This window comes from Podarcis raffonei, chromosome 16 (genome assembly GCF_027172205.1).
Source record: "Podarcis raffonei isolate rPodRaf1 chromosome 16, rPodRaf1.pri, whole genome shotgun sequence".
NCBI classification, from domain to species: domain Eukaryota; kingdom Metazoa; phylum Chordata; class Lepidosauria; order Squamata; family Lacertidae; genus Podarcis; species Podarcis raffonei.
This window is the reverse complement of record NC_070617.1, coordinates 3,820,197-3,844,639: the sequence shown is the minus strand read 5'-3', so window position 1 is coordinate 3,844,639 and position 24,443 is coordinate 3,820,197. Positions and strand designations below refer to the sequence as shown.

Sequence of the window (24,443 nt, the reverse complement as noted above, 5' to 3'; positions counted from 1 at the left end):
CCCTCCCTTCAGATGTGAAGGAAATAAAAGACATCTGAAGGCAGCCCTGTTCAGGGAAGTTTTTAATATTTAACGCTGTACTGTTTTTAACATTTGATTGGGAGCCGCCCAGAGTGGCTGGGGAAACCCAGCCAGATGGGCGGGGTATAAATAATAAATTATTATTATTATAAATTATTATTACCTGCGATTCTTCCTTTAGGATTAAACTTCATGAAATGTACTTAAACTATCCATGCAGCAGCACACTGTGAGATTTGGAAGGACTCTTATTTATTCCACTTCTTGTCCATTTCAGGAAACTTTTCCACCCGGTACACGGAGGCCGCGGCGATGCGCAGCAGCAGGGGCGTCATCCGATGAATCCCTCAAAGGCGTCAAAACTGCCCCCCCAAAAGAAAGGCTTCACTTTCTAGGGGTCAAGTTCACTGCATGTATGGTGTTAAAGGAAAATATTATGAACATGATGTATAGATGGTACTTCACCCCTGTAAAATTGGCAAAGATATATCATAACAGTGATAATTTATGTTGGAAATGTAAAGAAAAAGAAGGTACCTTTTATCATATGTGGTGGACCTGCCCCAAGGTGAAAGACTTCTGGGAGAAGATTTATAATGAATTGGAAAAAAATGTTGAAATATACATTTAAGAAACCAGAGGCCTTTCTTCTTGGAATAACAGGTTTGGAATTGCCCAAGAAAGATGTTTTTGTATGCCACAACTGCAGCTAGAATTTTGTTAGCTAAGAACTGGAAAACACAAGTCCCAACAGTGGAGGAATGGCAGATGAAGATGATGGATTTTTCGGAGCTAGCCGACCTGACTGGAAGAGTCCGCGACCAGAAGGAGGAGGACTACCAGGAGGAATGGAGGAAATTTAAAGACTATTTAGTTAAATATGTTAAGGTAACTTAATTGGAAAAACTTGCAAATACCAGATAGGCTTAGGATTCAAATATGCAATGTTAGAGAATAACATGTTTAAAGTTAAAATGAAAAGAAAGAAAGATGTTAAGTGATTAAGTTAATTTCATGAGAAAATTGGTTTTGGAAAACTGTTACGATGATATACACTGAAATTCAGCTAGGGGGGAATTTGAGGAAGTCAAGTAACAATGTTACTAAGTTTGGATTAAGTATAACTAAGATATATGTTTGTTTGTTTGTTTGTTTCAAAATTTTGGAAAATCAATTTTAAAAATTTGGGGGGGAAAAGAAAGGCTTCGCTTTCTAAGGAAACAGTGCCTCCCCTTCTCTCCTGCCTCCACACCCCGCAATTTATTACGTTTGAGGCCTTAGGTCATGTGTTTTCCTCGCCAGCGGCCACCACCATCGATGAGACCTTCAGCCTGGCTTTGAGCAAAGTCTGCATGGTGCGAACAGGCATCTTGCTGTCTTTTGAATGAGGCTTTTGTCCAGTGCTGGGAGGCCGCGATGCATGCGCACTGTTCGCGTATTCAAAGTCCCATTCTTCTCTCGGATCTCCGTGAGACATACGGGCAGGCCGCCTTTTCATTTGGCTTGGCACAGGCTGGATTAACAGAAGCTGGGGTTTTTTTAGTTTGGGATGTGGTCAAAGGATTTGTGTAGGCCAGGAGCCCCTTGGGGAGTCAAAGGCCACTCTCCCTTGGGGAGGAAAATCCATGTGGGGCTGCATGTTGGCCTAGGACCCACGTACCTACGGGACCGCCTCTCCTGATCTGCCCGACGGAGGACGTTAAGGTCCACAAATGACAACACCTTGGAGGTCCCAAGTCACAAGGTGGTTAGATTGGTCTCAACTAGGGCCAGGGCCTTTTCAGTACTGGCCCCGACTTGGTGGAATGCTCTGTCACAAGAGACCAGGGCCCTGTGGGACTTGATATCTTTCCGCAGGGCCTGCAAGACGGAGCTGTTCCACCAGGCCTTTGGCGAAGGCACAGTCTGACCCTTATGTTTCCCTCCCCTTATGGTCTTGATTTATCGGCTACTTTTAAAATGAGGCTGCATTTTAAATTGCATTTTAACCTGTATTTTAAATTGGGTTCCCCCCATTTCCCCCCTATTATGTTTTGTACTGTGATTTTACTGGTGTTAGCCACCCTGAGCCCTGCTCTGGCCGGGGAAGGCAGGGTTTAAATAAAATTTATTATTATTATTGAAATATACTCAGAGTCGCAAAGTGATTTCATGCTCTTTATTCAGCTCATAGTGGTGAGGAGGAATGAATGAATGTCCCCACAAAGTATCTGCTTTATATACATTATTTACACAATGGGCTGCACATGATTGGCTAATTCCGGAATTCTACTGTAAGCCAATCAGGTTGTGGATTCACTTCTATCTGGAGCATGATTGGGTAGTTCCTGCCAACCAATCATACTGCTGCATTGTTCTAGGACCAATCAGACTGCTGCATTCTGAATCCTATTCTAGGACCAATCAGACTGCTGCCTTTTGGATCCTATTGTTCTAGGACCAATCAGACTGCTGCAGTTTGGATCCTATTCAACTCAGTACATAACAATTATTGTTGTTGTGTTGTTGTTTAGTCGTTTAGTCGTGTCCGCCTCTTTGTGACCCCCTGGACCAGAGCACGCCAGGCACTCCTGTCTTCCACTGCCTCCCACAGTCTGGTCAAACTCATACTGGTCTCTTCGAGAACACTGTCCCGCCTTCTCGTCCTCTGTCGTCCCCTTCTCCTTGTGCCCTCCATCTTTCCCAACATCAGGGTCTTTTCCAGGGAGTCTTCTCTTCTCATGAGGTGGCCAAAGTATTGGAGCCTCAGCTTCAGGATCTGTCCTTCCAGGGAGAACTCGGGGCTGATTTCCTTCAGAATATTACTATTATTATTATTATTATTATTATTATTATTATTATTATTATTCTCTCTGTTCCACTCCCTTTTCCTTCTTTTCCTTTCTCTGTTTATCTTTCCTCTCTTTCCCCTTCTGCCACACTCTCCCCTCTCTCTTTTTACACACCCACACACCCTTTCAATCATTTTCTAAACCTCCTTTTCTCTGAATTCCTCCTTTCCTCTTTTTTCGCACACTCCAGACTCGACTCCCAAACCCGGTGCCTTCGGGTGGGATCTCCTCCCATCCCTCACTGTCTGGTCCTCTGATTATCACGACCAGGCTGGTCCAAGTCATTCTGCAGAACCCGACCAGACTGGCAGTGAATTATCCCAACTCTGCCCATGGGATAATATCCTTCACCACGTAATGGAGGCTGGTTCGATAGGGCAAATGGGAGGTGGCCGGCTGCCCTCCACCAAAGGTGTTTACACAGAGGCTGGACGGACGTTGATCAGGGATGTGGACATCCAAGGTTTTGCATTGTTCTTCATCGGTGTGTTTGGGCAAAGGGGACACTGACCAACAGTGGCAGAAGTTGGGCTCTCACATTTCAGCAGCAGACCGTGCAGTGCTAAAATTCAGCACCCACCACCGTTCCACAGCATTTTTGCGGCGTCCAGTGCAGCAGCATCAGTCATGCTGCCTTAAAACTTTCTCTGGCACCCAACTCAGCTACATTAGTAAAGGAAAAGCGTTTTATATGTGTTATAACACTGTGACACCAGATGGCGCTGTAGAGCAGAAAACCTTTCTATGTGATTTTACAAAGAGGTTTTTTCCCCTTTGTTATAATTTCTGACATATCTACAGTGCTTAAAAAAAATGTTTAGGGGTACTCTCATTTTGACTCAAGAAAATCACCATTTTATAGTTCAAATCGGGGGAAATAAATACAGGTAATGGACAAAAGTACAAAGATTCACAAAATGTTTAGAGGTATGTGTACCCCTGCGTACCTCCAGAAAAGACGCACTGCCATATCTATAGCATTTTTTTCCTGTGTGTACATCCAGCCTCAGTCTTTACCTTCAGACAGCCTCTCAAACCACCTCCCCACTTAACTTACAACCAATTCAGGGGGTCGCCCTGGTGCGTAACCCTCCTTCTCCATAGTCTCAGCATTGCTCCTTGGAGAACTCAGCAGGGCGGAGGAGCAGGATGGGGACAAAACTGGAATGAGTTGGCTATTCCTGCCATTGGCTCTGGCGCCCCCTGCTGCTGGCCTCCCGGCCTCCCAGCCACCCAGACCCAGCGGGAACCTGATGCCACTGTTTCTGCTGTGCCAGAACGGAAGCAGAATACTGTACCTTTACATTGATCCCCTGCTGGTGAGGCTTGCTGACCTCCCGAAAAAGAAAAGATTTGACCTTTTCCTGTTAGGCAAAGATCATAAGACAACCCAGATGGTCGCCAGATTCTGTGTACAGATCTGTAGGCGCAGACCATCCCCTAACCGAACCTAGTTCGTTAAGAAAATCCCCAAACTCAGTTCCATGGGTGACTGGGTCATCTCTCTGCGGTAGCTTATCTTAAAGTTTTAAGTGTCTATATGCTTATCGCATTTATAAATTTCAAATTTATTGTTGTACATTGTTTTAAATGTTTGTTTTCCTTCTGGGATTGTACCCCCAAGTGTGTTTTATAAGCTGGTCTCCAACCGTAATAAATTATCTATATCTATCTGTAACTTTAGAAGTTTGCCACTGGCTCTCTTAAGGTTTCCGGCTCGGGGAATGAGAGCGGCAGGGACTGGCGCCGCTCCCAGGGATGTGCCGCCTGAGGCCAATGGGCCACTGCAGGTCACATGATAAGGCCTGAGTCTCCACACATGATGTTATTGAAAAACCTGGATCTTTGTTCTGGTCTGTGGATAAGTGGAGAGGTGGTTGGTGCAACAGTGTTTATAATATTGGCTGCTGTTAACTTTCAGGTCATGGCAGCATTTACCCAATTCACTCCCTCTTGCCCTAGCACCACATTGCCCCCTGGGCCGGATTTCCCTTGCGGGCCGCTAGTTGCTAACTCCTGCTGTGGACTGTGGCTGTAGTCGGCCAAAATCCACTCCCTTTTTGTTTTACGGTTGGAGAGTAGAGGCATTCCCGCCATAGCTGTCAAGTGTCCCTTATTTGAAGGGACAGTCGCTTATTCCAGCGCCATGTCCCACTGCTGTCCCTTATTGATGGATGTCCCTTAAATGCCCCTTAAATGATGTCCCTTAAATTTCAAAGGAAGCAGCTCCTCTCCCTCCCTCCCTGCCAGCCAGGGAGGAGGGAGGCTCCAACTGTGTTGCTTGGCTGTGTTGCTCACCCAATAAGAAGTCTAAGAACGACTGGGGGGTGGAGCTTGCATGCCTTGTGTGTGGCTAGTTAATGCAAGCTGAGGAGGTTTTTGAATGCTGGACGCCATTTTGTTGCATGTGCTGCTCCAAACTTTGTAGTGCAAAGCCAGGCCTGGGAGCCATCTTAAGTTGAGGCTGCATAGGCCTTGTGGTGCATGTGATTCAGATGCTATTCAGTTGAACCTCTGGTTACAAAGTTGGTTGGACAGTGTTCTCGAAGCTACCAGCATGAGTTTGATCAGACTGCAGGAGGACAGGAAGACTGGAGTGCCTGGAACAGGTGAGGCTGCAGGTCCCTTATTTTGGCTGCTGGTCCCTTATTTTCAAGGCTGCTGGTCCCTTATTTTCAAATCTGTAAGTAGACATCTATGATTCCCGCTCCAAGGGCCACTGGCGATAAGCCTACCCAGTTCCCGTCTTATTCCACATTCCAGCTGATAAAATAAGATTCGTCCTGATTCCTGACTTTGAACCGCAATCCTGTTTCCCCAGCAGCTGCTTAAAAGACAAAGCTGTAATTTGATAATGTACTTGTGGGGGCGGCAAGGCGGGGGGCAGCCAAACGCCTCTGCTTGGTGCACGATAAATCTCCAGGTGCGCAAATCTCTTGTGGTTATTATGAAATCACCACCACAAACGCTCTTAAAGACACCTCTTTTCTTTTGCAGTTTAATCTCAAACCCATCCAGGAGCTGAGCTTTCATCTTGGCCTACACATCTCCCTCCCTCCCCCAAGAAATGGTGCTTTTTTGGCGCCCCCTCCCCCCTTGACTGAACCCGGAAGTGGCAGCGCAGACCCCCCAACCCCCCCACACACACAAATTATCCCTCTCGAGTTATTCAGAAGCAAGATGTGTAATTTCACGCTTTCTGGAAGTGGCTGCTGGCAAAAGGAAGAAGGAAACGGAACTTGCAGCTCAACGGGCCAAAGACTCATGGGCCGGAATTTGCTCACAGGCTGCTTAGTTGCCGACTCCTGCTCCAGATCCTAGCTGCGATCCCCTCAAAAGCCACCCAGCTGTCATTTTTATGATCAAGGGGGTGTGGAAATGCCTCGCTTAATTCCCCGCACGCTTCCGGCTGCCATCGCCACAAACAGGAACGTGGGCACACCTCAGGGCCTCTCGACGCAGTTCACCCTCCAGCCAATAAATACATTCAGTCCCAATTTTGCAAACCACAGTCCCCTTCCCTGCCCGTGAAAACACATAAGAGACAGAACATGAGAAGGAGAGAGACACAGGCAGACGACACCAACAGAAGCAATTTTGCAATTCAACCTCGCCGTACAATTTGAAAAATAAAACACTACGGGGAATTGGTCGGAAGGAGAAGGGTGTAGACAAAAGGTTTAGCCGCCTCACTCGTCACACTAAAGGACAGCAGCCCAGCTGCGCCGGCCTCAGATCAGGTCGAAATCTAAAGGGCCGACGCAGGGTATAGGGGCCCTCCAGAAATTGAAACTGTTGAACTGGAGGAGGCTGGTGTCTTCGCCGTCGTCTTCCCCGTTGGAGATGCTGCGGTTCTGCTTCTTCCGCTCTGCTGCGAAGCTGCCATAGCCTCCCTTGGGCTTGTAGGCGACCAGCTCAGCTAAGCCCAGGTGTTCCAGCTCGCTCAGGTCTAGTTCTGGGATGGGCATCTTCCAGTACAGGAAGGAGTCGTACTGGGAGTTGACTGTGTCCCTCATTTTTTGCTGAGAAGAAAAGAGGAAGAAGGGATCTTCTGTTAGGGGAACGCTTGGGGGGACTGAGCGGTAGGCATGTCGCTAATAATAATTATATTATTTATTTAAATGGCACCCATCTGACTGGGTTGCCCCAGACATTCTTTGGCAGCTTCCAGCACATATAAACACATAATAAAACATCAAACATTAAAAACTTCCCTAAACAGGGCTGCCTTCAGATGTCTTATAAAAGTCAGATAGTTGTTTATTTCCTTGACATCTGATGAGAGGGCATTCCACAGGGCGGGTGCCACCACCAAGAAGGCCCTCTGCCTGGTTCCCTGTAACCTCACTTCTTGCAGGGAGGAAACCGCCAGAAGGCCCTCGGAGCTGGACCTCAGTTTCTGGGCTGAACGATGGGGGTGGATGAGGGCATTTAGGGCAGATATAGGCAAACTCAGCCCTCCAGCTGTTTTGGGACTACAACTCCCATCATCCCTAGCTAATGGGACCAGTGGTCAGGTATGATGGGAGTTGTAGTCCCAAAACTGCTGGAGGGCTAAGTTTGCCTATGTCTGGTTTAGGGCTTTCAAGGTCAGCACCAACACTTTGAATTGTGCTCGGAAACGTACTGGGAGCCAATGTAGGTCTTTCAGGACAGATGTTATATGGTCTCGGCGGCTGCTCCCAGTCACCAAATCTGGCAGTCACATTCTGGATGAGTTGTTTCTGAGTCACCTTCAAAAGTAGCCCCACACAGAGCGCATTGCAGTAGTCCAACCAGGAGATAACCAGAGCATGCACAACTCTGGCAAGACAGACAGCGGACAGGGAGGGTCTCATCCTGCGTACCAGATGGAGCTGGTAGACAGCCGTCCTGGACACAGAATTGACCTGCACCTCCATGGACCTCTGTGAGTCCAGAATGACTCCCAGGCTGTGCACCTGGTCCTTCAAGGGCACAGTTGCCCCATTCAGGACCAGGGAATCCTCCACATCAGCCCGCCTCCTGTCCCCCAAGAACAGTACTTCTGTCTTGTCAGGATTCAACCTCAATCTGTTAGCTGCCATCCATCCTCCAACCGCCTCCAGACACTCACACAGGACCTTCACTGCCTTCACTGGTTCTGATTTGAAAGAGAGGTAGAGCTGGGTATCATCTGCATTTTGATGGACGCCCAGCCCAAACCCCCTGATGATCTCTCCCAGCAGCTGCATGTAGATGTTGAAAAGCATGGGGGAGAGGACAGGACCCTGAGGTCTGGGCCCATCCCTCCTCCGGCTGTGAGTTCTTCTCCCCACACCCAACAGCAACACCCTTGGGTGGGTCTTAACTGAGGTACCTGCCCTCTCTCCCACCCCCAACCACACATGTCCTTTGCCCCCTCCCTCCTCACTGCCCCACCTCTCAGTCTGGAGATTTCCTTTCTTCAGGCAGTAGCACACCTCCCCATCCACCCATCCACCCATTATCCAAGCAGGGGCTGCCCCCCAGCCTGCCCCGTTTTGCACCTTCTCTGCCAATATTCTCTGCTCCCTTTTCTCAGACATGCTGCCCTTGGCTAGCAAGACTGCACTCCCATGGGGCAGCGAAAGATCTTTTACGGGGGTTCAAAAATAAAACTCCGAAAGAGGGGAGCGCAGGCTAGTTCCTCGCCTCCCCACAAAAATAAGAACAGTGCCTGTCCATTTTGCCTCATATCTCAGCTTCTAGAAACTCACTCTTTTTAAAAAAAGAAAGAAAGAAAGAAAAAGGAATTGAAATCTGGAGGTTACGCCTCACCCAAGTGTGCATTTTTTGAAAAATATAATTGTACGCATGCAACGCACCTCCGTGTTTTCCTTCAAGGGAGCCATCTCCTGGTTCCTGCTGTGCTATATCTATCTCTGCCTTCAATGCCTTTCTGGGCTCCCAAGAAAAATTACATCACTTTTAATTTTAAAAGCGGGGTGGGGATTTGTGTGAGTGTGCTGGCTCCTCTGAAAGACCTTTGTGTGGCATCCCAGGCATGTGGCAGACATCTGCGTTTTGAAAATAGCCCCCTCTTCAAGATGGGGGGGTGGGTGCGTGGATATTTTTATGTACGCAGACACATCCTTCTAACATTATTTCCGGATAATCGTTTTATTGAAAGGAACCAAATGACTGGCGGAATCAAAACCGAAGAGGCTCTGCGAGCCCCGAATCACCACCTGCTTAATTTAATAAGTGGGAAGGAGGTGGAGAGAGAGAGAGAGCCATCAAATGGGCTGATATCCTCACCCTACTTACCTGGGGGTAAACCCCCTTGAGTTAAATGGGACTTCCTTCTGAGTGGACTTGGTTAGGATTGCAGCCTTGTTGTTTCAAAAAACCTGCTTTTTTAAATTTTCATTTTCAAGGACCATTTCATTTGTGGACCACCATCGCCTCTTCAGGTTTCTAAAAATATCTGCATCTCTCCATACAACAAGGGAGTGGTCAGAGAAGGGTTGTGTTTCAATAAAGAGGACCAAATTAGCATTTTTAAACGTTTTTAACACTGAACAGGTGGCTGGCGATGACATGGGTTGAAGAAGAAGCCCTACTCTGAGGAGACCCATGGAAATTAATCAAGGTGGCGTTCTTAGGTCCATTCATTTCAATCAGTCTACTCTAAACACCTATCTATAGCTATATATCTATATCTCCCCCTTTTTCTTTCTATTTTCCTTTCTCCCCCTGTGATGAGGCTGCATTTTAATGTTTTAATGTTGTATGTTCATCTTGTTTCTTAAGTTGTATTTCAATCAACTTGTTTTTATTATTGGTTGTTAGCCGCCCTGAGCCCGGTCTTGGCTGGGGAGGGCGGGGTATAAATACAATTATTATTATTATTATTATTATTATTATTATTATTATTATGACATTTATCCCCTCCAATCCCAGCGTACCCTCCAGACAGGCTTAACAGGTCTGAATGAGCCTTTTTTTAAAAAAAAGAAGACAAAATGTATTTTATGCAGGAAGATGCTAACTCTGAACAGATTAATAACAATGCGAGATTTATTTGTTTATTTTAAAGGACAAGTGGAAGATGGAAGAAACCCACCAGAATTAAAATACACCCCCCCATTTCCCTCCAAATAATATATATTTCAAATACCCTCTTTCTTTTCCGACACTTCCTTACCTTCCTCAGAGAAGGACCAAAAGGGGCTTCAGATGCAACAGAAGAAGGAGATGCCTTTTGTGCCGGAGGAGAGACAGAGAGATCTCTAGTGGTCCAGAGAGATGGGCAGATGGTGTGTTGCTTCTCCCCTCCTGCTTTTGTCTGTCTGGCTGCGTGTGCGTGTCTCTGTGTGGGTCTGTCTCTGTTGCGCACACGCAATGCAGCCCCTCCTAAGCCTTCATCGCAGGGACTGCAGCGGCCCCAGTGAATCAGCTCTAAGAAGAATTTTCTATTTTCAGTCGGGGAAGGAGGCTGAAGCCATGGAGATTTTCCTTCCATATATATGCATGGTGGGTGCAATCTCTGTGAGCTTGCCAGGAGCAGGGTGTGTGTGTGTGTGTGTGTGTGTGTGTTTAAAACGGCAACGATTAGATAATTGCTGCATTATTAGCAATTATGATGCACGGTGTGGAGGAACAGAGAAAGATGAACGCTGGTGACACACGTCTTTATTCTGGCCTATGATACTATCTATCTATCTATCTATCTATCTATCTATCTATCTATCTATCATCTATAGTATCAAAGGCCAGAATATATACACAAACATTATTATTATTATTATTATTATTATTATTAATTTTATTTATACCCCGCCCTCCCCAGCCAAGACCAGGCTCAGGGCGGCTAACACCAAATATAAAAACAATTGATTGAAATACAGCTTAAAAAACAAGATTAAAATACAACATTAAAACATTAAAATGCAGCCTCATTTCAGCGGAAACGCAATCAAAAACTTTTTTGGGGATAAAAACGTCAAGTCTTCACCAAGGCTAACTATATATACACACACACATGTACACACACATACATATATCCATCCTATTCTTCTGATTGCAAATTATTGAATAGAAATTACACACTGCTTGATGGTTAAAAAGACAAACACAACCTTAAAGCAGTTTTTAAAGAAAGATGGAACAATAAAGTTACCAATAATAAAAAATTAACAGCAGCAATGGATAAGGCTTTTGGAAAGATAAGGTAACAATAGACAAACAAAAAAAACATATTAAGATTCTAAATATCTGGATAGGTTTGTTTTTAGCAGGTGCCAAAAAGAGCACAGCGAAGGCACCTGCCCGGTGTCAATAGGCAGGGAGTTCCACAGGTGCTGCCACACTGAAAAATCAAGTTCTTACAAATGTGGCCCCCACAGCAGGGCCGGTTCTGTCAAACTCATGCTGGTAGCTTTGAGAACACTGTCCACCATCTCATCCTCCGTCGTCCCCTTCTCCTTGTGCCCTCCATCTTTCCCAGCATCAGGGTCTTTTCCAGGGAGTCTTCTCTTGTCATCAGGTGGCCAAAGTCTTGGAGCCTCAGCTTCAGGATCTGTCCTTCCAGTGAGCACTCAGGGCTGGTTTCCTTCAGACTGGAGAGGTTTGATCTTCTTGCAGTCCATGGGACTCTCAAGAGTCTCCTCCAGCACCAGAATTCAAAAGCATCCATTCTTCGGCGATCAGCCTTCTTGATGGTCCAGCTCTCACTTCCATACATCACTTCTGGGAAAACCAGAGCTTTAACTATACGGACCTTTGTCGGCAAGGTGATGTCTCTGCTTTTTAAGATACTGCCTTTAACTGAGACCGTCAGTCCATCTAACTCAATATTGTCCACACTGGTAGGCAGCAGCTGTCCAGCACTTCAGGCAAGGAGCCTGGTTCTGCCTGCACCATAAATTTAAAGCACTCTTATAGCACTTTAACAGACTTTGGCTTCCCCCCAAGAATCCTGGGAACTATAGTTCACCAAGAGAGCCGAGAGTTGTTAAGAGAACCCTCTCTCTGTCCCCTCTCCCACAACTACAATTCCCAAAGCTGTTTAGCAATCAACTCTTCTTGCCAGAGAACTCTGCACCATTTAAAAAAAAGATTCCTGTGTTAGAAAAGTAACTTAAATAACACAGTCTGGAGTGAAAGATGACACTTTACTGAGCAAACTGACAAAAACAGCCTATGATTTGGGGAGAAAGTCACAGGGAGGTTTTAGCTCAGTCCTTGCACATAGCAACGTGCAAAGGAAAAACGAGATGAACCAATTGCTTGACTCAGTGTAAGTCAGCTTCCTATGTCCCTGTCCAAGTCCGGACTTTCTTTGGAACTATGAGGACTAGAAACTTGATATTATACTTAAGGGCCTTAGCTCAGTAGTAGGACACCTGCTCTGCATGCAGAAGGTCCCAGGTCCGCTCCATCTCCAGGTAGGGCTGGGGAAGACTGCAGACAGCCAGTCCGCACCGACCAGCCTTCAGGGAGTTCAGATTCTGGCCTCCTCCATCATAGCCACAGAACAACCCTGTGAGGCAGGCTAGACCGGGAGAAATAAAATGTGTACATGACCCTCTCTTTTCTAAACCCAAACTAATGTGGAAATATGGGAGACTGAAGACTGGAAACAAATAAAAACAGAACCTGAAATTGACACATTTCCCCATCCTTACACCTTGCTGGCATTTTCAGGAAGCCTGTGGAACTCCCCGTCACGGGGAAATGCTTTAATAACCTCTTCTGAATGAGCCTGTAGCATTGCCAGCAATGGATACGACGTGTTCTTTTAAAACTCCTGGGAGACATTGCTCAGCAGGTCTCGGAACAACCTCGCAGCTTTTCTTCAATTTCATGAATCTTTCAGCAGCGGATGCTTTTTGAGCACTCGAGAAGAGGTAAATTATGGGAGCTGTCGTGTTTCATGCTGACGTAATCTCATTGCTTATAGCCTCCTTTTAGGAAGAGTAATCTCTTTTTAGAAAACGGCCTTGAAGATTTGTAACGCATAGCGGTTGTGAATCTAAATATAAGTAATTGTACAAACTTGCTTTTTATTCGATGTTATTTTTTTATCAGGTGTTATTTTTATCAACGGCTTCCTGTCCATGTCGTTTGACACCCTCAGAGGGGATCTCATCCCTTCAAAAACAAAAAGAGAAGCCTGTTCGTTGCTCTGTGTACGCTTTCAATATTTGCCTTCAGGTTGCTTCTTCCTATGTTTTAGGGGGAGAAGCACTCTGGATGCGCTCAGAGGCATTCCATGAGGTCCTTTAAAAAAAATTATGTAAGCAACCTTCTATCCTGTTGATGAATATTTGCAAAATATCCCACATGCATATATATCGTACTAGAGTTGCAGTCAATTTAAGCCCTACTCCGAGTAGGACCATTGAACTTCATAGACCTGGTTAATTTCAGTGGGCCTACTCAAGAAAACAACATGGAAAGGGTTAGGCTGATTTTGGAAATCAGCTGTAATAACAATATTATTATTGGAAGCAGACATTTAAGAAATTTAGTGAGCCAAGTGAAAAATGAAAATTCAGATAAGAGAGGCCTTTTAAAGGCTAGTGAATGTCCTAGTTTGGTAAGTCTACATTCAACGAAGAAGCACATCAACTGCTTTTGAAAAACCAAATAATTTTAATTTTACTTTCTGAAAATGTCAGCTAATGCTAAATACTTCTACTACTAAAATTAGAATATAAATGGCAATCATTTTAATGATTTCTATGCAATTTTACGTTTTACTTACCAAGCAAAACTAAATTATATGTTGGGCAGCTTCTGTTTAAACCAGCCCTTTCCTTCGCAACAATGAGGACTGGAATCTTATTGTTCTGTTTAAGAGAAGGGCCACACAGCCCAGCGGCAGAGCACTTTATCTGGTATACCAAAAGGCCTGGGTTCCATCTCCGGCGAATCCAAGCAGGGCTAGGAACCCCCGAAAGCCGCTGAGAAAACCGGCAGCCCAGATTTGTCCCTAAACGGCGACACAGAGGAGCCTCCAAACTTAGAGGCAGTCTACCAGCCATGGGCATACATAGACAGGGGCTACCCCCCCCCCAAAAAAATCAAGTAAATAAATATAAATACTGAAAATAGAAATTGTAGAAAGATTTGGGCAGGTTTCTTCTGAGCACTTGGGGTCAAAAGAAAGTAATATACAGCTGTTGTTGAAACATTTCTGCTAGACAGAGCCAGGCAGAGGATGGTGACAGGTGAGTTTCCTGCCCCCCCATAAATCCTGGCTACCTGCCCCCCCCAATGCTACCAGCTGCTACTGGTAGAATGCCTCTAAACATGGAGGCTCTTCAGCACACTGAACGGATGCCCAACCCCTGAGGCAGGGCGCCAGGATCATCAAGGGAGAAAAGGATCAGGCCCAGGGCTGGATTTAGGTTTGATGAGGCCCTAAGCTACTGAAGGTAACGGGGCCCTTTATATGCCCAGCTGTCCTTTGTCAACAACAAATTGTCACTGTTTTTTTGCGTTGAACATATGCTGTATGGTAATTTATGGACCTACAATACGATAATATTTATTGTCATTGTCCCATATAGAACAACGAAATTGAAAAAAAATCTACATCAGACATTCAAAAACCCACAAGCCTGCTATCCCAGCCTGGTTAGCACCTAAAAACTCCGATACCCCATAATTGAATACAATATACTCACATAAAGACTACCTTAAAGGTAAAGAGACCCCTGACCATTAGGTCCAGTCGTGACCGACTCTGGGGTTGCGCGCTCATCTCGCTTTATTGGCTGAGGGAGCCGGCGTACAGCTCATGTGGCCAGCAGGACTAAGTCGCTTCTGGCAAACCAGAGCAGCGCATGGAAACGCCGTTTACCTATTTATCTATTTATAAATAGGTACCTATTTATCTACTTGCACTTTGACGTGCTTTCGAACTGCTAGGTTGGCAGGAGCAGGGACCGAGCAACAGGAGCTCACCCCGTCACGGGGATTCGAACTGCCGACCTTCTGATTGGCAAGTCCTAGGCTCTGTGCTTTAACCCACAGTGCCACCCACTCCCAAAGACTACCTTACACAGCGTTTAAAACCAAAATCACATTTGGATAGAAACTGTTTCTCAGGCGGATACCTAATAGGTATCTCAAGCCATTTGCACATAACAAAATATTTATTTTATCAAAGTAGTTGTTGAACTGAAATACAATTAAGAAGAAGTATATTAATAGTGAAATACAATTAAGAAGAAGTATATCAATAATGATAGGGACACGGGTGGCGCTGTGGGTTAAACCACAGAGCCTAGGACTTGCTGATCAGAAGGTCGGTGGTTTGAATCTCGGTCTCTGCTCCTGCCAACCTAGTAGTTCGAAAGCACGTCAAAGTGCAAGTAGATAAATAGGTCCCGCTCCGGTGGGAAGGTAAACGGCGTTTCCGTGCGCTGCTCTGGTTCACCAGAAGCGGCTTAGTCATGCTGGCCACATGACCCGGAAGCTGTACGCCGGCTCCCTCAGCCAATAAAGCGAGATGAGCGCCGCAACCCCAGAGTCGGCCACAACTGGACCTAATGGTCAGGGGTCCCTTTCCCTTTTATGTTAATAGTGAAATAATTATTAAGCTCTAACGTAAAATGATTTTTTATTCATAACAAACTTAATCATGCGAACACATTGGCATTTGGCAATAACAAAAGTTCCTTTAGAAACACAATTTGCAAAGACTCACAAACTTGCTATAACATGAAATAATAATTGTAGGTTTTATTTCATTTGTTTTTTATGTTATATTTTGGAAACGCACACCCAGGTTTTTGTTTCCCTTTAAAAAATTTTGGGGCCCCCAAGAGAGTGAGGCCCTAAGATATAGCTTATGCGTAAATCCGGCACTGATCAGGCCTCATGCCCGCTGAGAGTCTTGGCATCTGCGTGGTGCTGCCAGCCTGCTTCTTCTGCCAGTAGTGATGGAGAGACCTTTGGACCCCAAAGGCGGCCTTTCCTGGCTCCCTTTTTTCTGCAATGCCCCGGCCGCCCCCAAGTCAGCGCTCTTGCGTCGCCTCTCCAAGGCGCACTGAAGCACCCGGGTGTGTTGTGTGCGCGCGGGCGCGCGCGTCTCTCTGTGTGTGGAAAGTCCTTCTGAGCATTTCCTCCTTCTCTCACGCAGCGGGGTGGAGAGCCACACCTCGTGCGCGGGGCTGGATTTCCCAAGGAAAGTTTCCATGCCAGTCTGAGCCAGGGAACTGGCTGGAGGCGAGAGAGGAAGGGGGTCGGAGGAGAAGGAGCCGCGCGCCCCAAGAAGACCAGGTAAGGCTGGCTTAAGAAGGATCCTTTGGAAACTTTCTTCTCAGTTTTACGCCTCATCTTCTGTGCGCGCTGGCGACTAGCGGGACAGATAATTGCGCTTCGGGTTCTGCTCTTTTGTAAAACGCCTCTGATCTCCTCTCTTACTTCAAAGGCTCCCAAATATGTCTGTCTATTCTTGTCCCTATTTATTTTCTTCCCCCCAGCCAAAAAAAGTCAGCCAAGGAGGAACTGGGACCCGTGCTTTTGTCACCGATAATCCGCCTTTTGTAAGGGGGTCGCTTTACGCGAAACTGCAGGGAAACTCGCAAACTTAGGGCGGTTGAAGCCGACCCGGTCCTACTCGAGAGTAGATCTGGTGAAATCGTGGGGCCAGCCGTTCGTTTCAAGGGGTCTACTCTGAGTAGGGCAAACTTCGGCGTTGTGTGGCCCTTCCGTGTTTGTTTTACGAAATAAACCTTTCCATTTTCTTTCAAATCCTCTTTCGCTTCAGACCTTGGGAGATAGCGTGTCCTTCCCAAGACTCTCCCAAGTTGGGATTTATTTTTATTTTTTAGCCAAAGGAAACTCTGAGTCCCATTGATTCAAGGGGGGGGGGGGGAAGGGTGTTAAAAATCTCTCAGCGTCCTTTGCCTAGAGGATTTTGTTGTGTTTTTTTTAAAGCTGGTTGGCTAAATCCTTTAGCAAAGTTCTCATGTTCTCTCTCTCTTTTAATCCCATGACACATTTTTAAAAAGTTTTTTTTAAAAACTGAACCACCAACAGAAAGGAAAAAAAGAGGGGAAAGCCAGGAAGTCTCTGTCTGCCTCTTAATTCTTCCCCCGCCCCTTATTTCAAACATATTTCTGGATTTTCCACTGTCTGTTGTTGGCCGGTCATAATATTTTTTTTCGTCCATAAAGCAACATTAGATCCTTGACCTCCCTCCACAAACACACACACCTTTTCCTAGGGGGAAAGTTATTCAGCCCAAGGCTCATTCATGCTCCTAAAGAAAGCAAAGGCCTCTGCAAAAAATTGAATGCTTAAACCCTTTCCTAAAGTTGCCGCAACCCACAGCGGTTTTGTGTCACCTCTGGATTGCGGGGAGCAGGTGGGGCAGGTGGGTGGGGAGGTTGAAACCCCATAGCTCAGCAAAGTGTGGGCTGAAAACATCATAATTTCTGCAAAACTGGCCCACTTCACATTAGGCCCATGCTCTTCATGTGGCTTTTGGGAAAGCGCCAGCCACAACTCTGCCGGTAAGCGGTTTTGGACTTTAGGGGGGGTTCAGACAGCCTCAGCGCCCCTTTCCCCATCAGCTGTAACCCTGAGCTTTTGGGAAATGGGGGTTTGGAGAGGCACTGCACCCCACAGCTTTCGACATCAGAATTTTTAGCTCGCTCTTGAAACCCGGGGAGTTTAGCAAGATTTGAGGCCTCTCTCTGACAAAGGGAGCCAAAAAATTATTTATTTATTGTACTTTTTAAAAGAAACAGTAGCCACTTCACAAAGCTGCTTACAAAACCGTGCGAAAAGATTTCCCTCCCTCCACTCTACCCATTTCTCCTCCTCCCCCCCCCATTTCCTTTCTCTAGATTTGACTCATTCAAGTCAGAAGAAAGAAACAGGCTTGTTTTGTGCGGTTGCCTCTGTGTCTGAGAGAAAGACAAGGGCTTGTCAGGTCTGATTCCTAGCTCTGAAGTCGGGCCACATTTTATAGCTCTCCTTCTTGCGAGATTATAATTGTTTCTGAAACTCTTTGTGGGAACGGGGTATTGATGTTTTTCCCCCCATAGGGAAACACACACACAGTTTTTGCAACATCCAACACATTGTTTCAAATTCACATCCCGAGTGTGGATCAATGTGGAAGTCTTCAACTATCAATATTTCTTTTTTAAAAATATGTTTGTTTATTGCGTTTGTGGAACACATTTTATCTTTAAAGTGGCATGCATTGTTCCACCCCTCTCATTTAAACCCCACAACAACCCTCTGAGTTAGGTTGGTCTGAGGGAGCCAGGGACTGATCACACCCAGTGATCTCCGTGTGGCCAAGTGGGAGGATGTGAACCCTGCTCTCTCCCAGGTCCTGGCCTGACACTCTAACCACTAGAGCACACTACCAATTTCATCTTTTAGATGGAAATGAACCATTGGCCCCGGGCACATTTTTGTAGCACCCAAAACCTTTTCAGATTCACGTCCCATGCAATGTGTGTGGAGTTTTTTTTTGGGGGGGGTGAATTCTTTGACTCTTCTTTACACCCACCCCACCAATGTCTACACACCATCCCAAGACTATTTTAAAAGTGCTATCCCCATGCAAGCTTTTTTGGGTGGGTAGGAAACCCCACTGAATTCCATTGCACTTCCCTCCTGAGTAAACAGGCCAAGAAGAGGTTGTGCTGTTGATTTGGGTGGCGTTGCTGTTTTTTAACAGAGAGACAGTTTGCAGTAGGCAGATAAAAAGACTGTCTTTACGCCTAGATATAAAAAAACCCCACAAGATGTTGAGACAAAGGGGAAAGGGAAGAGAAATTGGAGAGACATGAGTTCTTAAAATGCAAAACTTTTCTCTTAGCTGCACAACTCTCTCAGCCAGCAGCTACAAAAAAAAAATCTGTTCAGTGTCATAAGATGAAAGGGGGGTCCCTCTCCCTCCCCTCTGCAGGCACCCCAAATTACTGCGTTCCTGAGCTTTTGGGGGGGCCCTCCCTCAATATCATCTCTGCTGTGGCCACCGGGTTAAAAGACGTTTAGTACTTTAGTTTCATTTTCCCCACGTGAACGAGATGGTTTGGTAACAATTTCCACCCCACCTGAGCAAAGTCCTCAGAGATTTCCTGTCTCCTCTATCTGCACCCCTCACCCAAAACCCCACCCCACCCCATTCCACTCCCCAACCCCCAGCCGCTGCTTCCTAGATCTTTCTCCTCTCCCACGCCCATGATGTGAGGTCAACTGGCTTGAAGGATTTCTCAACAGACAAGTCAGAGGCCTGTTAGGGCTTGGAGTGGGAATGACATGTGCTCTGGAGGCGGGAATATGATGGATCTCTCTGCCAGCGTTAGAAACTCAGATATATACTGTATGTTAATTGCCAAACGGCACCCTGAACCTTGGTTACAGTTGCCACGATGAAATGTCTAGGCACCCTTTTTATTTTGCAATGAAATTTATTATTATTTATTTCATTTCTATACCGCTTTATTGGGACACTGTGGCGCTAGGGATGATGGGAGTTGTAGTCCCAAAACATCTGGAGGGCGAGTTTGCCTAGGCCTGATTTAAGCCAATCATAATATGTGGCTAATGGGATGCGGGTGGCGCTGTGGGTTAAACCACAGAGCCTAAGACTTGCAGATCAGAAGGTCAGCGGTTCGAATCCCCGCAACGAGGTGAGCTCCCATTGCTCAGTCCCTGCTCCTGCCAACCTAGCAGTTCAAAGTGCAAGTAGATAAATAGGTACCGCTCCGGCAGGAAGGTAAACGGTGTTTCCGTGTGCTGCTCTGGTTCGCTAGAAGCAGCTTAGTCCTGCTGGCCACATGACCTGGAAGCTGTATGCCGGCTCCCTCGGCCAATAAAGCGAGATGAGCACCGCAACCCCAGAGTCGGCCATGACTGGACCTAATGGTCAGGGGTCCCTTTACCTTTACCTTTAATATGTGGCTAAGGAATTGACTGGGGCCGTTCAAATCCATCTGCGAAATTCTGTTTCTTCGACTAGGCTCTTAACCATCCTCTCTCAGTCCCCACTTCTAAACATCCTACATGTCCCAAGGCTTCCTGTTCTGGGAACCCCATCGACATCAAATTTTCCAACCCTCGCCTTTCCCCGCGGCTTCAAATCTCCTCTCCCTCAGGGTCTCCGCTGGCAATCTTCATCCCAACCGAACTGACAACATTCCCTTCCCTCGCAGAGTCTGGCAGCAAACATTCCGTTGCTGCTTCTTGTGTCCCTGAAAAGTTGAATGTCTGAGCACTATAGGTGTAGCCGGGGGGGGGAGGAACTGCCCCCCAAGCAAGTAAATAAATAAAAATAATAAACGACCTGACCAATTGCGTCGCAGATAACACAGTTCTGCACCCCCTAACATAATAATAACACATAATAATAATTTATTTATACCCCACCCATCTGGCCGGGCTTTCCCCAGCCACTCTGGGTGGCTTCCAACAAAATAATAAAATACAGTAATGCACCAAACGTTAAAAGCCTCCCTAAACAGGGCTGCCTTCAGATGTCTTCTAAAAGTCTGGTAGTTGTTCTTCTCTTTGACATCTGGTGGGAGGGAGTTCCACAGGGCGGGTGCCACTACTGAGAAGGCCTTCTGCCTGGTTCCCTGTAACTTGGCTTCTTACAGTGAGGGAACTGCCAGAAGGCCACCAGAGCTGGACCTCAGCGTCCGGGCAGAATGATGGAGGTGGAGACGCTCCTTCAGGTATACTGGGCCATTTAGGGCTTTCAAGGTCAGCACCAACACTTTGAATTGTGCTTGGAAACGTACTGGGAGCCAATGTAGGTCTTTCAGGACCCGTGTTATGTGGTCTCGGCAGCCGCTCCCAGTCACCAGTCTAGCTGCCGCATTCTGGATTAGCTGTAGTTTCCTAAACCCCTAAAATAAATCGCAGCTACGCATTCAAGAGTCCCTTCGCCTTGCAGAGTGTTTTGTGCTGTGCTTCAGGGCCTTGTAGCGTTCAGTTGTATCTTACAGCTGTCCCACAGGAGTAGGTCAGTATTATAGACCCCCAGATCTGAGGCAGGAGGAGTGGAGGAGACGACAGAGTGAGGTGCACAAGGGCAGCTGAGCGATTGGATGGCAGAGGCGAGATCCAAATTGGCGCAAAGAGGGGGCGCCCGGCTTGCCAGCAGGACTTGCAGGAAGGAACTCGGCATCTTGGTAAACCACAAGCTTAGCGTGAGCTGATGGTGTGATGCAGCAGCAAAAATAGCTAATGCAATTCTAGATTCTATAAACCAAAGTGTAGTGTCCAGATCAAGGGAGGAACTAGTATATGGGTAGGCAAGCTAAGGCCCGGGGGCTGGATCTGGCCCAATCGCCTTCTCAATCCGGCCCGCGGACGGTCCGGGAATCAGCGTTTTTTTACATGAGTAGAATGTGTGCTTTTATTTAAAATGCATCTCTGGGTTATTTGTGGGGCATAGGAATTCATTCGTCCCCCCCCAAAAAAAATATACTCTGGCCCCCCACAAGGTCTGAGGGACAGTGGACTGGCCCCCTGCTGAAAAAGTTTGCTGACCCCTGAACTAGTACCACACTTGGCCAGACCCTTGGGGTCCCTTCTAGCCAGACAATTCTATGATTTTGTGACTATCCGCCTCGTTGCTTAGACCACGATCCGCACCCTGCTTACCTGCGAGTAAGCCTTGTTGCGTTTACCAGGACTTTGAATTGGGACTGGGATAGCTTCATCTGTAAAGCAGCAGACTCTCAATCTCAGGGTTGTGGCTTTGAGCCCCACTTTAGGCAAAAAAATTAAAATATTTATTTTATTTCTATACCGCCCTATATCTGAAGGAAATCCTGCATTTCAAGGGGTTGGACTAGATGAGCCTGACAGTTCCTTCCAATTCTCTTGAGTCGTATGTCTATGGAAGCAGAGCCGAGCCACAAATCGGTAGCCTTTTCCTCTGTGAATTTGCCCGGTGGGTGCTCTTTTAAAACCTTCCCAGTTGCTTCTTGTGGCAGGGAGTTCCACAGTTTGACTACGCCACCTTTCCTCCAAGGAGCTCTCAATGGCGTCGGTGGATTTTGGAGGTGGTTGTGCGCATGGCTTGTCCTCACCGTGACCCTGTGAGGTAGGTCAGGCCATGACTGGCCCCAGAGCTTCATGGCTGAAGGAGATAGATAAATAAAACTTTATTCACATTAGCCAATGGCCATAGCAACAGTAAAACATTACAGTATACGCAGAAAAGTAAATTTGATATAAAAGCACAATTTAAAGTCCTGAATCAGCAGTCAGTTTGTTGTTGTTTCGTCGTTTAGTCGTGTCCGACTCTTTGTGACCCCCTGGACCAGAGCACGCCAGGCCCTCCTGTCTTCCACTGCCTCCCGCAGTTTGGTCAAACTCATGTTCGTAGCTTCGAGAACACTGCCCCACCATCTCGTCCTCTGTCGTCCCCTTCTCCTTATGCCCTCCATCTTTCCCAACATCAGGGTCTTTTCCAGGGAGTCTTCTCTTCTCATGAGGTGTCCAAAGTATTGGAGCCTCAGCTTCAGGATCTGTCCTTCCAGTGAGCACTCAGGGCTGATTTCCTTCAGAATGGAGAGGTTGGATCTTCTTGCAGTCCATGGGACTCTCAAGAGTCTCTTCCAGCACCAGAATTCAAAAGCATCCATTCTTCGGCGATCAGCCTTCTTTATGGTCCAGCTCTCACTTCCATACATCACTACTGGGAAAACCATAGCTTTGACTATACGGACCTTTGTTGGCAAGGTGATGTCTCTGCTTTTTAGGATGCTGTCTAGGTTTGTCATTGCTTTTCTCCCAAAGCAGTCAGTTAGTGGCCCTTATTCTGATCGCCCCTGCTATGAGCCTAGCAACCTTTGCTGTTATCTGCTCATTTTGATCTAATAGAAGAAAGGCCATCGTGGCAGTGGCTGAGCGCCCTGGGATGGTTAGTACAAGTGGGGTGGTGATATCGTTCCTCAGGTCTTTGTAGAGAGTACAGGACAGGAGGACGTGTGCCGCTGTTTCGGTGCTACCATCTCCACAGGGGCAAGGACGTTTCTCAGGCGGGATCTTTTGGAATCGACCCTCAAGTCCCGCAGATGGCAAAACATCCAGTCTTGCAAGTGTAACAGCACGTCTGTATTTTGGGATAATAAGTTTGTGCAGATAAGGGGCCGGAGAATCAAAATGGAGAGGTAGGAACATACCAAGGGCAGAATTTCCTTATACAGTGGTACCTCGGGTTAAGAACTTAATTCGTTCTGGAGGTCTGTTCTTAACCTGAAACTCTTCTTAACCTGAAGCACCACTTTAGCTAATGGGGCCTCCTGCTGCCGCTGCGCCGCCGGAGCACGATTTCTGTTCTCATCCTGAAGCAAAGTTCTTAACCTGAGGTAATATTTCTGGGTTAGCGGAGTCTGTAACCTCAAGCGTCTGTAACCTCAAGCGTATTTAACCCGAGGTACCAATGTTGTGGCCTGGTTGTTCTGGTGCTCGTTATCTTTTAGACGTTGACCAGTTAGACTATTTGCTTTAGTGGGGCCCATGGCTGAAGGAGGATTTGAACCCAGGACCTGGTCCCAACACACCAGCCGCTACGTCAGGGATAGGGATAGGATAGGCAATACTTTCAATGAAAGCCTGGCTTAGTATTGCCGTAGTAAAGGCCTCCCTTTGCTGCTAGAAGGAAGCACTATCTCAGTCTCTCTCCTCTCTGCCTCACTCAAGGCCCTTTCCTTCCTAGCCTGTACCTCCGCCCCCCCCCCCGCCCCCCTGCGATGAAGGCTCCCTTTGTCTGGAGCATTCAAGGCAACAAGGCGGATGTCTTGGCTGGGATGCCTCTGCAGACGCAGCCTCTGACTCACTCCCCCCCCCCTTTGGGAAGGGTTAATTGCATCAGGACTTTTCTGCCGAGATGTCTGCATTGCAGATTCGTGCAAACTTGAAAATCAAAATGCATGCATGGCTGGTCCTCCTTTGTTATGCGGGTTAGGCTGGGGACGTACCGACTAAGCTGACTGCCAGGGGATTCGGGGCAAAGTGAAAGGAAGCGCTTCTTCACGCAGCACAAGAGTTTAACTGTGGAACTCCCTGTCACAGGAAGCGGCAATGGGCGGTTTTAAAAGAGGTCTGGACAAATTTGTGGAGGGGAGGAGGCTATTGATAACTACCAGCCACAGTGGTTTACCCCTTAATTTACACCCTTAATCTACAGTTTCCAAAATTTTCGGGGGTGCTATAAGTGTGTTTTCAAGGCATGACATGGATGTGGCTTAATAGCTGCTGACAGATCATTTTCCCCTGTGAATTGGCCCAGGCTTAATAATAATAATAATAATAATAATAATAATAATAATAATAATTTGTACCCCGCCCATCTGGCTGGGTTTCCCCAGCCACTCTGGGCAGCTTCCACAAAGACCAAAAATACACTAAGATGTCACACATTAAAAACTTCCCTGGACAGCGCTGCGCCTCAGTGTCCAGGCGGAACGATGGGGGTGGAGACGCTCCTTCAGGTATACTGGACCAAGGCCATTTAGGGCTTTCAAGGTCAGCACCAACACTTTGAATTGTGCTCAGAAACATACTGGGAGCCAATGTAGGTCTTTCAAGACCGGTGTTATGTGGTCTCGGTGGCCTCTCCCAGTCCCCAGTCTAGCTGCCGCATTCTGG

At 46.8% G+C, this 24,443-nt stretch overlaps 1 protein-coding gene and 1 long non-coding RNA gene across 3 annotated transcripts in view; both read right to left on the bottom strand.

Annotated features, from left to right (window-relative positions):
* Window positions 1-6,431: 6,431 nt before the first annotated feature.
* On the bottom strand, window positions 6,432-10,127 carry MLLT11 (MLLT11 transcription factor 7 cofactor). 2 transcript variants are annotated; one of them, XM_053369006.1, is made up of 2 exons: window positions 10,000-10,127; window positions 6,432-6,874 (listed from the first exon to the last, which is right to left on the bottom strand). In XM_053369006.1, the coding sequence occupies exon 2, from the start codon at window positions 6,866-6,868 to the stop codon at window positions 6,584-6,586; it is 285 nt and encodes a 94-aa protein (XP_053224981.1). In that variant the 5' UTR covers window positions 6,869-6,874; window positions 10,000-10,127; the 3' UTR covers window positions 6,432-6,583. The 2 variants fall into 2 exon arrangements, with proteins under 2 accessions (XP_053224981.1, XP_053224980.1); XM_053369005.1 differs by lacking the exon at window positions 10,000-10,127 and adding an exon at window positions 8,678-8,701.
* Window positions 10,128-15,927: 5,800 nt separating this feature from the next.
* Window positions 15,928-24,443, bottom strand: part of LOC128403744 (uncharacterized) — a 34,168-nt gene continuing 25,652 nt past the window's right edge. The window contains exon 2 of the long non-coding RNA XR_008327998.1: window positions 15,928-16,098. This is a non-coding gene — a long non-coding RNA (uncharacterized LOC128403744). The remainder of the gene's footprint in view (window positions 16,099-24,443) is intronic.

Coding starts and splice junctions, on each gene's coding strand:
- MLLT11 (XM_053369006.1), bottom strand. CDS start 6,868: ATGAGGGACACAGTCAACTCCCAGTACGACTCCTTCCTGTACTGGAAG.